At 40.1% G+C, this 12,761-nt stretch overlaps 1 protein-coding gene across 6 annotated transcripts in view; it reads right to left on the bottom strand.

Annotated features, from left to right (window-relative positions):
* Positions 1 to 12,761, bottom strand: part of LOC114668908 (D-amino-acid oxidase-like) — a 54,637-nt gene that overhangs the window by 7,597 nt on the left and 34,279 nt on the right. Inside the window, exons 5-11 of one of the 6 annotated variants that reach the window (XM_051921325.1) lie at positions 10,845 to 10,910; positions 9,470 to 9,524; positions 8,382 to 8,486; positions 8,024 to 8,106; positions 6,079 to 6,196; positions 3,848 to 3,946; positions 2,940 to 3,324 (exon numbers count right to left, since the gene is read on the bottom strand). In XM_051921325.1, coding sequence (XP_051777285.1) covers positions 3,199 to 3,324; positions 3,848 to 3,946; positions 6,079 to 6,196; positions 8,024 to 8,106; positions 8,382 to 8,486; positions 9,470 to 9,524; positions 10,845 to 10,910 — 652 coding nt within the window. In that variant the 3' untranslated portion in view covers positions 2,940 to 3,198. Of the gene's footprint in view, positions 1 to 2,939; positions 3,325 to 3,847; positions 3,947 to 6,078; positions 6,197 to 8,023; positions 8,107 to 8,381; positions 8,487 to 9,469; positions 9,525 to 10,844; positions 10,911 to 12,761 lie in introns of those variants that run through there. The other 5 variants (XM_051921324.1, XM_051921327.1, XM_051921323.1 and 2 more) reach the window with 5 other exon arrangements.

Genomic DNA, 12,761 nt, shown 5'->3' with positions numbered 1-12,761 from the left:
GTGTCTGCTGTTACTGCTGTTTGTTCGTCAAGACAAGAGTTAGCAGCATTTTCTCTGGCAATTCACTGTAATCGAATGGTGGCATCTGAGGGTGGTATTGCCTTTTCCTTTTTACACTAGGCTCGGAGGGCAGCAAGTCTTAAATTCAGCAGTGTGTGTGTGTGAGGGTCATGAACACATTGTTTTTAATTTTCACATGGGTCAGTTTTGGAACCCCGGGACAGTGGTCCAATTGGTTTGCCCTATAACTGGCTCTGTGCAACAGACAGCTCCATTTTGTATAACATCTCTTTGTGACTGACTGCTCCATTTATGAAGCAGTTCTGTAAAAGCTTCATGCACTCAGCTAATCACTCTCAGCCACTGCAGATTGAAATATATATATATATATATATATATATATATATATATATATATATATATATATATAATATATATATAAAGCTGAATGCATGTCTGTTTGTCCAGTGTTGAAATCCACAACATCTAACTTCTTTCTACCAAATTCTTCACAGATTTTCCCACTTGTACAGTACAAGACCATAAGCTGTGTTTTGTCTTGACATTTCATCCCCTTTCTTTAGTGACTGCACCACACCTGCGCTTTATTAGGGATGCGCACCTCAGAGACGTTTTTGGGACTTGGCCCAGTTATGCAACATTACTTCCCACAGTGGGTTTAGTCAGTGAAATTATGGTTGAGGCCACCATTTTTCTCCCCTTGACCGCACAGGTACTTTTAGGGGTGGCACTGCTGCCTTGCAATAAGGTATTTCACTGCACAAACTATATTCCTTAGAAATACACCACTAACTTTGAAAATGACAAATATCTCACAGTTGTAAACTTTACTAAAACAAATTTAAGTACATAGAATAATGTTTCCTTAGACAAATAAAGTGAACAAAAATGTTTTTTGATATAGGTGCTTTTAGACAACTGAAAGTTAAATACATGTGTTTAACCACCCACCTGAAAATTTCAGCTTCATTTGACGTTCTGCATCCACAAACCCAAAGTTACTCTAAACTCATTTCAGTACCATACAGTACATACGTCAATAAACATCTGTGTGTGAGGATGTGACATTAATGATAAAGTACAGATGTAAATGGATTTGTAGAGCTAACAAGAACAAACTGAACAAAAAGGTCCCACTGGACGCGTGTGTAGCTTCAGGTGCAGCTTCCCATATCGGCCTGCCGCTGCTGCAGTTGTATTGTGGCGAAGCAGCACAAGAAGTGTCTGAAGATTTATCAGGAGGAGACTATGACAGTGCTGATTTTCTCATTTTTTACTTCTCCTGCTCAAGCTGAATCCATCACATAGACTTGTCTTCATCTTCTCAAGGTAAGAAAAACCGATACATAAACTGTCTTTAATTACAGTATGTACTATGCATACATACTGTACATATAATTTCACTCGGTCTAATTCAGAATCCGTAAGTGACATTTATTTCTTTAACTGATTAATTTTCCAGTGCACAGTTCTGTATTATATATGACCATTAGGTTCAAAAGTTGTATTACAATGAAAATTAGTATTCTCAGTCAACCTTAAATACATTTCCAATTAATTTTTTAGGAACAAATGTTGTTATTTTGACATCAACAATAAAGATGTGTTGAACAGTTCAGCAAAAATCAAAAATGAGAGACAAAGCCATTGTTGAGGTTTTGAAGGCAAGGCCAAAAGAAATCATCTTGGAATCTCAGAGGGAGTTATTAAGTTCCGAGCTTAGCCATCTAGGCCTGCAAAATAAAGTGGAGGTCAGAAATGGATTTTGAGCTGGGTTGCTCTTCCTTTGTTAAAAATGTTAGTAAAATATCTGTTTATCAACTTAAGAATACAGCAAGAGTCAGACCTTTTTTGACTCTTCATATATATATATATATATATATATATATATATATTATATATATATATATATATATTTTATATATATATATATATATATATATATATATATATATATATATATATATATATATATACTGTATATACACTAGGGGGCTCTGTCCTCTGCTCGCTTCACTTGCCCACCCCCGGGTTTGGTTAACCGGATATACAATTTAAAGAGATTGTTATTTTCATGGGAATTGTTACATATGCATTATTTTCACTTTTACTTTAAAACTTTAGTAAAAACAATATTTGGAATTAACTTTTCTTTAAGATCGCATTGAATTTTGATTCCGTGTTTGGACTTGCATCGTGACAACACACCATGTAACTGCCTGTAAGTGAATATCGTTTCTTTCTCTCTAATAAGTAAAATGACTTTTTCGGATGTTTGTCCATGCTCTTTCTCCTTTGTTTCGTCGTTAACTTGTTATCTAGAACGTATAAAATTATTGTCCTGATATAATTTATAAGAGCTGAGAGCACAGAAAATGTGTCTGCCAAAAAGCATTCACACGACTGAGGTTAGATGACTGTGGTCTTGTTTGAAAATAGTTGTAAGTAGGGCATGACTTGAAAGAATATCATGTTAAAAGTCTCCGGCTCACAGGACTTCATACCACAACAACGTTTTTAGAATCTTTTAATTCTCGCTGGCAACACAAATTAGACAATCTACAAGTCTCCAACTTTAAATCCGAACAATATATTCGATCTCTTTCGCTGTTCCGTTATTTCACCAAGTAATAATTTCCGTTTGTTTGTGCTAATGCAATCTTTCCTATCCTTTTTTTTGAGACTTTTGAATTTTTGTACTTCCATAATCTCTAACCTGCTCTGCATGTGTACCGCGCCAACATTTTTGAATTCTTTATGACGTTCTACTTTGTCATCTACTCTTTGTCCTTTATTTCTGACTCCTGGCGTGGACTTGTCTTGTAGGACGTATAAGTGTCTCTCTGAGAAAATCACGTCCTGTCTCCTTCTAAGATTTATTTTTATTATATATATAATATGTGTGTGTTTGTGTGTATGGCCAGAAGCTGGTGAAGCAGTGAATCTGTAGGTTACAGTTAGCTAAATTCTGTGCTCTAAGTTGTGCAAAGGCCATCTTGTGAGATTCTTTTTAAAAGCTGAAATCAGATATCACCAAAAATGACTTGGTCTGTTGCATTTAAAGTCATTTGAAGCGTAGCTGCTTATCAATGAATAGCACAAACTCAAGATTTCCAAAACCGGACCTTCAGCTTTGGATCTTCAAACATGGGTACCAAAGCCTGTCCACCAGAGGGCTCATAAGCGGGAGTGAGTGGTCAGCCTCTTCTTCTTGAGAATCTTCCCAAAAAGGTTTGCGGCTTCCAGCGCACAGCCCCAGTGCATGGTGAGTCCACAACCTCCATGTCCATAATTGTGGATAACCTTTTATTAAAAAAAAAAAAAAAACAACAACATACAGTGCTTTGTGTGGCATAGTGGTTAAGGCTTTGGACTGAGGTTGTGGATTTAAATCCCATTAATGACACTGCGTGACCCTGAGCAAGTCACTTGACCTGCTTGTGCTCCAATTGGAAAAGACAAAAGAAATGCAGTCAATTTTATGTCACATGTTGTGCATCACCTTGGGTAAAGGCGTCAGCCAAATAATAAGCACACAGTTTGTTTTAAATAACACCATTACATATAGTTAGTATCATTCTGTGTAAATAATTATTATTATTTATTTATTTTTTTACAAGAGTGAATTTGTTCAGGGTCAGGATTTGGGTTTCCAGACCAGCTCCTTTGTCAGCAGACTTCACTGTTTAAAGTGTTTAAGCTGTTGGAGCAAATTTATATTTTATGAATAACAGTGCCCAAAAGGGGCAGCTTTGGCTTTTTAAACCTTGGGCTCAGTAGTCTTCTGCATACAAGCAAAGTTGGATGTGGCATGTAAAGGCCTTACCTCACACTGTTTATTTCCCAACTGCAAAGTCTCACTGTCCAGTCGCACTGAACTGCGCACTGGCCGCAGGCCTGTCCAGTCATCCATAATTCGGGCATTCTAAAGAAAACAGATGCAGATGCTTAACACTAAGTGACCAGATGGCCTAACATATTACACATGTTTAAACCCAGCTGTTTGCACTGCTGCCTCTGTGATGGACTGGTGACATATCCAAAGCTGATTCCTTACTTACCACCGATACTGCCAGGATTGGCTCCAGCTCCCTACAAACACAAAGATGGCCAAGTTGGTGTGGGAATATTAGGTCAGCTCATGATTGCCTGGTGCAGCTCTCTGCAAAAACTTCTGCAGCTCCTGCTTTTAGCCACAAGATCCACCATTACCAATCACTAGACCAACTTTTCTTAGTGTTCCTTCTTGTGATCAAGTTTGCTAAAGCCTCTGTCCATGTATTTTGAATGTACATCATTATGTTCACAAGATCATGTAAAGGTACACTGCTCCCTAAACTGTAAGGTGCATGTAGCCCCTCAGACCAGAGTACCAATTAGATGCAGTGCCATTGGTTCTTTTTAATTGGCACATTTCCAACTATCTCACTATCTCCAACAGGGTTGGCTTTACCATACTGGCGATCAAATATCATACACTTTCTACTCTCGTGAAAACTCAAAGTGGGGGGCCCACCCTGTTTTTCAATCTTACAGCCATGTCTGTCTCTTGTGAAACCCCAAGAGGGACACACCCAAGGTATTGAACCACCATGTATGATTCATGCAAAACCCCATGGGGAAGCTCTTTGATCTGATATTAATGTATGACTTGTGCAAAAGCCCAAAGAGTGCACAAATACCCCAAAAATACCTGCTCTTTCATGCAAAAATATATAGAACTACTGCCTTCAAGACTCCATGGTTTGGGCACAACATTTTCTGTTTTGCGTATTGCAGAAGAAAAGCCAGAACCAGCACTGGTTTTCAAAAGTGTGTGGGACAAAAATACAAAATACTGACCTTTATTCCTATTCTGGTAACTGTGTGATGTGCATATGGCCGCAAGGCTTGTCTCAGAGCACCTATATTTTCCTAATATGTAAATGGCAAATGATTTAGCATCACTAGACTGTTGCTATATAACTGAGTGCAAGAACATCTGATATGCCTGGCTGCTGTCAAGGGTTGGTTCCTCCTTTGCACCCAGTATAGTTATGATGGACGAAATGTGCAATTTCAGAAATACACAAATGCCACCAACAGCGATAAGCCAAAGCGCCACTGAAAAGAAGGAGTGGGACAAAATGACACCAAAAACAACCGAGAGACCCCAAAAGATGAATTTGTTATTGCGGCTAAACCTATGAAGGAGCTTGACAAGCTCAAGTGGCTCCTGCATGTCACATTAAGTTTTTTTGGAATAAATCACAACACAGAAAAATACATTAATTGTTAACTTTATCTCATTTTAGGACTACATAATCATTGAGTTTCTTTCTGATATATAAGACCATAGAATTGAAGGGGGGTGGTGACTTTGTTTTTAAATTCATATATATACATATTCATATATATATATATATATACTGTATATATATATATATATATATATGGAAGAGAAGGTCTGTGATACGGTTTGCATATTTGCACCCCTGATAGGGGTTGAAAGCTCAGGAATAAAACTATTTTATGATACGTGATTAGTTTTTTCTCCCTTCGTGGATCTCCAACTGCAAATTATATATATATATATATATATATATATATATATATATATATATATATATATATATATATATATATCTGTCTCAGTAATTCAAACAATGCACAATGGCAAATTTTTCCACTTTATTTCTATGTAGTCTTTGGCAAGTATGACGGTGATCCTGGATTAATTGGCAGTTCTAACCCAAGCCGATGTGCACCCTTGTGCCCATTGACTGAAGGTTCCTGCCATGTGTCCAGTGCCAATGACAAACAGGCTCTGTCCTGGCCAGAAGTACACCAGAAAATCCATGGCTGAATAAATAATGCATACTGCTATACAATTCTGGCTATACTGTACAGGGTTGCTGGGGGTCACAGATATTAAAGTGACCTTCTACATCTTGGAGGTAGAGCACAGCAGTTGCTCTTTATCTTTAGCTTGCTGTTAAAATTCATTATATGTCAACCTCCTAAGCACCACTGACTTCAGTATGAAGGAGGAATAATAAAGAGTTTCCTACAACTAACCTTCAGGCTGGGCGCCAAGCGGCATCCTTCCTCCCAGATTTGCCTGTGATCCTCAGAGTTGTTGGCTTCACTCCAGTTTCCCGCTTGAAAAATGCCTCCGACAGTCACTGAGCGACTTCTATGAAGAGATGACCATACAAAGAGATACATCAGGAGCAAATATGGTCCTATCTGTTACGAGCTGCCAGTACTGCGACCTTCTAGGTGGTAACCCACCTAAGTCAAATGGCCTGTCTTGGGGAAGCTGTGTTCCCCTAAATGTTGAGTGGCCATCCCCACCTATTAACTCCTACCTCAATTAGGTGACATCAAACAAGCTGATTCACACAATGGGCTTTAAAGAACCTTTAAAAATGAATATGGCACAATTTAATTGTTTTAGGTCATTTCCGGGGATGGAAACATGTACATGATACAGGAAGAGATCCACACTGTTGCCTGGAAAGCCTTTGTGGGTACTGGGTAAAAAGAGGAAGTCCTATTTGTTTAAAAGTGCACCTGATGGAATCAACACATCAAAATGAGAGACTAGTCATGAGAAACTAACAAACTACTATATGACTTTTCTCCCAACCAGTAGTTGGCAGTAATTCCAGAGCGAACGGGCACCCTGTTGTCTGTTTAGGTTATCAAGTGTGCCAGACACTTTAACGGGGAATTGTGAACATTGGTGGAACAACTTAAGGGCTATCAAGGGACATTCCCGACCCTGTATGAAACCCCAAGGGTTTAAATGTAGCACCATGTTGGTGGTCCAAAAAGTTTCTAGGCTGAGGGGCAAGTATTCACAAAATGGAACTGGGAACAGCCTCCCTACTTACTGTATAGTCACTAAATGAACCTCATGTGGCCTCCGGGAAACTTCTGTTTGGTTTTATTTCATATTTTGTGCTCTTCATATTCGGTAAAAAACCCTCCATTATATGTGTTTTTGGATTAATAAGATAGTTGTACTTGTACTTTTTGACATTCTTCTGCTTTTTGGTGGCATACACCTCATTAAGATTACGTACACGTGTGATGGCAGGCTAGTAGGGTCCTCATTTTCAAGTTGTTACTTATCATGGAGGGTGAGAGCTTGGCAATAAAAAGCTTTGGTAGATTATGCATTGGCAATATTAGACCACCAACAAGGGGGACTACAATTGAAGGGTGCCTAAAGATAATTATCCTGGGGCATAAATATGAATGAGAGACTTGGAGGGATCACAGCAAGCGGCATGCGAGTTCTTGAAGTTGACAGATGAATATCTAATTATTACTAGATTTCAAATGTTTCCAAGAGGTGGTCTAAACTTCAGGAAAAAATTGGGATTCAAGAAGGATGTTTAGGGCTGCTAGGCTTCAAATATATGATCTCCAGGAGTGCCCCAGGCCATTCCTGCTCCCTGAAATGATCTCTTAAGTTCCTGTCTTGGACTTAACTGACCCCCCTGGCTGCTTTACCTGTGAGCTTCAAGTCGGGAGAACTGCGTGTAGGAAAGTCATGAAGAAGAGAATCCCAGAAATGGAGAAAAGACAGGAGGAGAGAAAAAGAGACAGATGTAGGAAAGAAAACCAGCCACCATACCAGTTTTTTAGGTAGGTTCATTGTCTTTTTCTTTATATTATATATACTCTCGCCAATTCCCTGTATAATTCTGTGATTTATATTTTTTATTATATTAAGCTGTTTTGTTTTCTGTACATTTGTCTTAATGGCTTTGTATTGGCTTGAGGGATCAGTTGATAATGTCTTACAAGACATACAGTATCTCATAAATTTTGTTCTGGGAAATGTACAGCATTGTCATTACCAATATAGTGCTACCCAGGCACCCAAAACGTGCTAATTGACAAGACAGCATGGGCAGCCACTGTGACATTGTAGTGGTAGGTTCAGATGGAAAGCAGTGGGAATTCTTTGAAGAGTTTCAGGTACCTTCTGCACTCCATCATGTCTTACCCTGGAATGATGTAGGCTGAACAATATTTGCCACTTTTAGGATTGTGGGTTGTGATGAAATGTTTTAACCAAGGTGCGTCCACCTGCAACAAATTTCAAAAATAGTCAATCATGAGCCATTTTCTGTCATCTGGTAACTGTTTCTGTTTTACAACTCCTTTGTCTTGTGTAAACTTGCAAACAGAAATTCAGTTTTGCCCCAGTGTGCTTCAACATCACTGTGGCCATCGAACTGCTACAGGTGAGCCAGTAACCACTGGGTTTAGTCTTCACTAGGTCTTATACACACCTGGGCACCACTGCTGAACATCAAAGTGAAGTGAATGGAAGAGAAGAAATTAGTAAAGAAAACACCTGCCCTTAGGATCTGTCCTTGTCCTGGTGTCAGCAGAGGGTCTGGCTGCAGCTCACCGGCTCTCACTCCAGTACAGTTGAGAATGACATCCACTCCGTGGTCCGCCAGCTACACCAAAAACAAAGAAAAGAGAGGACAGAATTAGGGTCATAGCCAGAACAATCAATACCCCTGAAAAGAGAAAAGCAAAATAAAATTGGTTAAGACTTCCTTCTAATGTTCCATCTGTCACCAGCAAGGAATCGTTTGTCCCACTCTGAGGAAGCAACCCTGGCACTGATCATTCACCACGGGCCTGTTCGCCACAGTCAGATAACCAGACACACACTCTTTGAGACATGTGAATAAGACTGGAGTAAACCATGCAAACATGGGCAGAACATGCAAGTGGCACTCTGTCTCGACGCTGGGGAGGTGGCAGTTGTATTAACCGTTGGGCTGTTCCACCACATTCATTCCAATACTTTAAATACAGCAAGAAAGGCTTGATAAATGGTGAAATACAGGCTTCTGTTTCTAGGATTATGAACAGTGAATCAAGTACTCGACACCAGTGGAGATTAAGGGGAAGTGCATTAAGGACTGAAACCATGAAGCATGTCTCATTGGAATCTGGAACAAACTACCAAGACATGAAGCAGAAACCTTGACAAGCTTTAAGATGGATCTCGATGTGATATTGAGACAGCTTATCTTTTAGCTAAACAAACGAGCTTGATGGGCTGAATGGTCTCCTCTCGTTTGTCAAATTTCTTTTGGTACTTAATAAACACTAACAGCTTCCATTCAGGCATTTCACTAGAATATTTGGCACCACCTTTCCAGATAGCCATTCCCCCTGTTGGGCTCACATAAACATTCATGGCTGCTCTCTGCTTCCTGTATGTGGCCTTTTAATACCATAAGCCCAGGGTTCAAAAGAGATGATGTTAGGGCAGAACCGAAATGACAATTCAAGTCTGATGCACAGCAGGGCCATGACACCTATCCATCCAATGTTCTGTAATCTTCTTCAAAATTAAATTTACATTTTTAAATTAACTTTTTAATTACTGTATAGCATGCAGAGTTCATACATTTTAACCACTCACCTCCCTGAAGGACTCGATCTTCTTTTGGTGAAATTGTACGCCTCGTTCAGTGAGCCTAAAAAAATAAGGAAATGTGTGACTGGAGTTAATGCGATTTTAGACACACAATTTATTTCAAAATCATTATTTTTTGTTCTATTATGGTGTCCTGTAAGTCAATAGTAACCCATTACCTTTTTGGCATGCTAAAGCTTCACATAACCGAACTTGGCAGGCATATCACGGCAGTTCAGTCTTACTCTGTCTCAATGTCTGATGACCAATTCACAAATTTGCATGATTTGACTAATGGTTCAGTGTCAATTCGTCATAAATCTGGTCTTACATTTTTTCGTTTACATGCTATTGTGTGTTTCATGCCCCATTCATGAATATCGAGGACTTGCCAAGTCTTTAGAGTCCTGGTGCTTCCTGTTTTGCTATATGGCTGAGAGACATGGACGCTATCCAGTGACCTGAGATGAAGACTGGACTCCTTCAGTACTGTGTTTCTGTGGAGAATCCTTGGGTACCGCTGGTTTGACTTTGTGTCTAATGAGCAGTTGCTCACGGACACCTGAATGAGGCACATTACCTGCATTGTGAAGGAGCGTCAGGTATGGCACTACGGACAAACAGTACAATTCCCCAATGGTGATCCAGCTCACATGATTCTCATTGCTGAGGACCCTAGTGGCTGGCCCGTGCCCCATACAGCCTACTGAGCAAACATTTCCCACTGTGTGCATTTCAAACAGTCCTGGAGTTGTTATATGGCTTCTCAGGCCATATTTTCACTGTCTTTGTGGCAGTTGTGTTTCTGCGGATAAGAGGTCTTGTATGCAGGCAACACAAATAATGAAAAATGGTCAGAGTGTCCAAGGGGTGGGGTAAGGAGGGCTTTGTAGGAGTCTTTAACGTTAGTATACAATTTATCCAGGGTGTTTGATCCCCTGCTGGTGCACTGCACGTGTTGGTAAAAATCTGGAATACAGTTGGAAGATTTGATAGAAAGATGCTCGGCAGCAATGATCTGGTACATAGCCAGTCCCATACACCCACACACTGTCCCTGCTTCTGCTTCCTTTACCGACGCCGCCTCTGACTCCACCTCGGCAGGATGGTAATCCAGGGAGCCACCAGTATTCGGGCTATCTCCGTCTGGATGCTACTGGAGTTAAAATAATTGAATAAATATGTTCACAGCTTTGTCCAGTATTAAGCAACTCTGTGCGACTGTATGAACGTTTTGCACAAGGGATCCATAGCCAAATTAAAAGAACAGTTAAATAACCAACGAAACATTGAGGAAGGTACAAAGCCTCTCCGTCCAGATGCACCACCATGCTTTGTGCAAGAAGGAAGGAAGGAAGGCGATGAAACAGTGCAAACTGACCTGTCCATGAGCCATGGCAAGTAACTCTTTCCTTCTATCATAAGGGTAGTGTTGAACCAACCACAGCTGTGAAAAAAGAAGAGAAATGTAAATTAATTTACATATTTATACCTACACCTACAAAATCACTGTAGATATCAGTGTGACATTGATTCTAAATTGGTAATTTGTGGGATATGTAAAACAAAAAAATATATAAATTATAAAATTGGCCTGGTGTGATCAAATAACTGCTGGTTGCGATGCAAGGATCTCCATCTTGCCTGCCCATTTTCTGTTGACTGCATTTGCTTTGTCCTGGTTGTGGTGGTAGGGCCTTTTATTCTGGATGGCATGCTAGCACATTATAAGAAAAGAGTTTAGCATTGCTGGTCAGTCTTTTGGCATGTCTTTGGATGGACAGGATGGATTCAACTCATTATTAAGGACTGATGAAATGACGACCTGACCAAGGTTTGTTCCTGCCTTATGCTCAATGCTGCAGGAAAAGGCTTCAGCAGCCCAGTGTCCTAAATTTAATTATTCTGCCTTATGCTTACTGAGATAGCCTGCAGCTTCCATTGGCCCCGCTCAGGATAAAGCAAGTTTGGAAAATGGATGGATGTATGCTTGTAGAATGTTCTGTTAGCTTACATAAAAGATGAACCCAGCAGCTTGCAGGACTGACATAAAGGTGAGGGCCTCCGTGCCTACTTAACCTGATCAAAAAGGGCAGTTACTTAAAAACAGGCTTTCCAGTTAAGTGCCCATTTGAATTAGAAAGGTAGGGCAAAGTTTAAAGTATAAAATTATTCCGAGGTGTAAAAACAGAAATAATACAACAAAAATTACAAAGGGAACACAGGAGACAGCTATGGTAGTAAGTGCATTGGTGGGGGGTGGGGGGACACAAAATACAGTTTGGCACTGGGCTGTGGGGAGCTCTGTGATTTTGTATTTATTGTTAGTACCTCCCTATTTTTAAAAGCTTCAATTAGGGGGGGCTGGAGCCAATCTCAGCAACATGGGGCACAACCTCATGATGTATACACTCTTGTGGCTAGCCAGTCTGCAGTCAGTGGGAGCTCCATGAGACCACTCACATGGACATGGGGATTAGGTGCAGACTCCACAATGATCCCTTGGTCACCATTCTTAACATTTGTTGCTTTATGTTTTTAGAATACTTTATAATTCACCAATAAGCACTTTTCTTATATTGTTTTGTGGATGGCATAGCATTTCTTGTCTTTCAATTTGAGGGGGAAAGAAGATTACTTCAGCCTGCAAAATGGCAGTGACATTAGGTTTGTGGGGGCAGTTCTGTGTATGTTTTGTGCAGTTCTCTTAACCTCCGCCAGTCACAGCCAACAATAAAATGGCCCAGTCACAAACATGAACATCGTTTATAATGAAAACTGTGCCATAGCAGTAACCGGACTAGGAGCAGTCAAGGGCAGATAGGGGTTCAATGGCAGTCCTCCAGGACACGAGTCTCGTGTCATTTAAGAACCTGTCATGGCGAACAGACGTTCTTCACGTACTTATAATCGGAACATCTTCATCTCTTGAGGGGTAAGGTGCCGGAAGCCAAGCACAATGTCCTTCCAAGAGGGTTCCTGTGAAAGAAAGAAAATGCCAATAAATGGTGCCAAGGGGCACACAGAGAGATGGTGGACAACCCCAAAAATAATTACCGGCATAGGCTCTGTAAACAGACTATATCCAGACTGAGTGAAGATTCCCATTTGGATGGAATCCGGAGAGTTGATGAGGCTTAGAAGGTAATCAAATGTCTCTTTGTTCCATTTGCTAAATCAAAAAAAAGTCATCACTACAGTTTCTCCTTTTTTTGTGTGACAGAATTAACTGCTGTGATGAGCGGAAATACAGACATTCTCCAAAGACTTAATCAGGTAAGACCACTTTAAGCTCCTC

The sequence above is a fragment of the Erpetoichthys calabaricus genome, chromosome 18 (genome assembly GCF_900747795.2).
Source record: "Erpetoichthys calabaricus chromosome 18, fErpCal1.3, whole genome shotgun sequence".
NCBI classification, from domain to species: Eukaryota; Metazoa; Chordata; class Cladistia; order Polypteriformes; family Polypteridae; genus Erpetoichthys; species Erpetoichthys calabaricus.
This window is presented reverse-complemented; position numbering and strand designations above follow the sequence as displayed.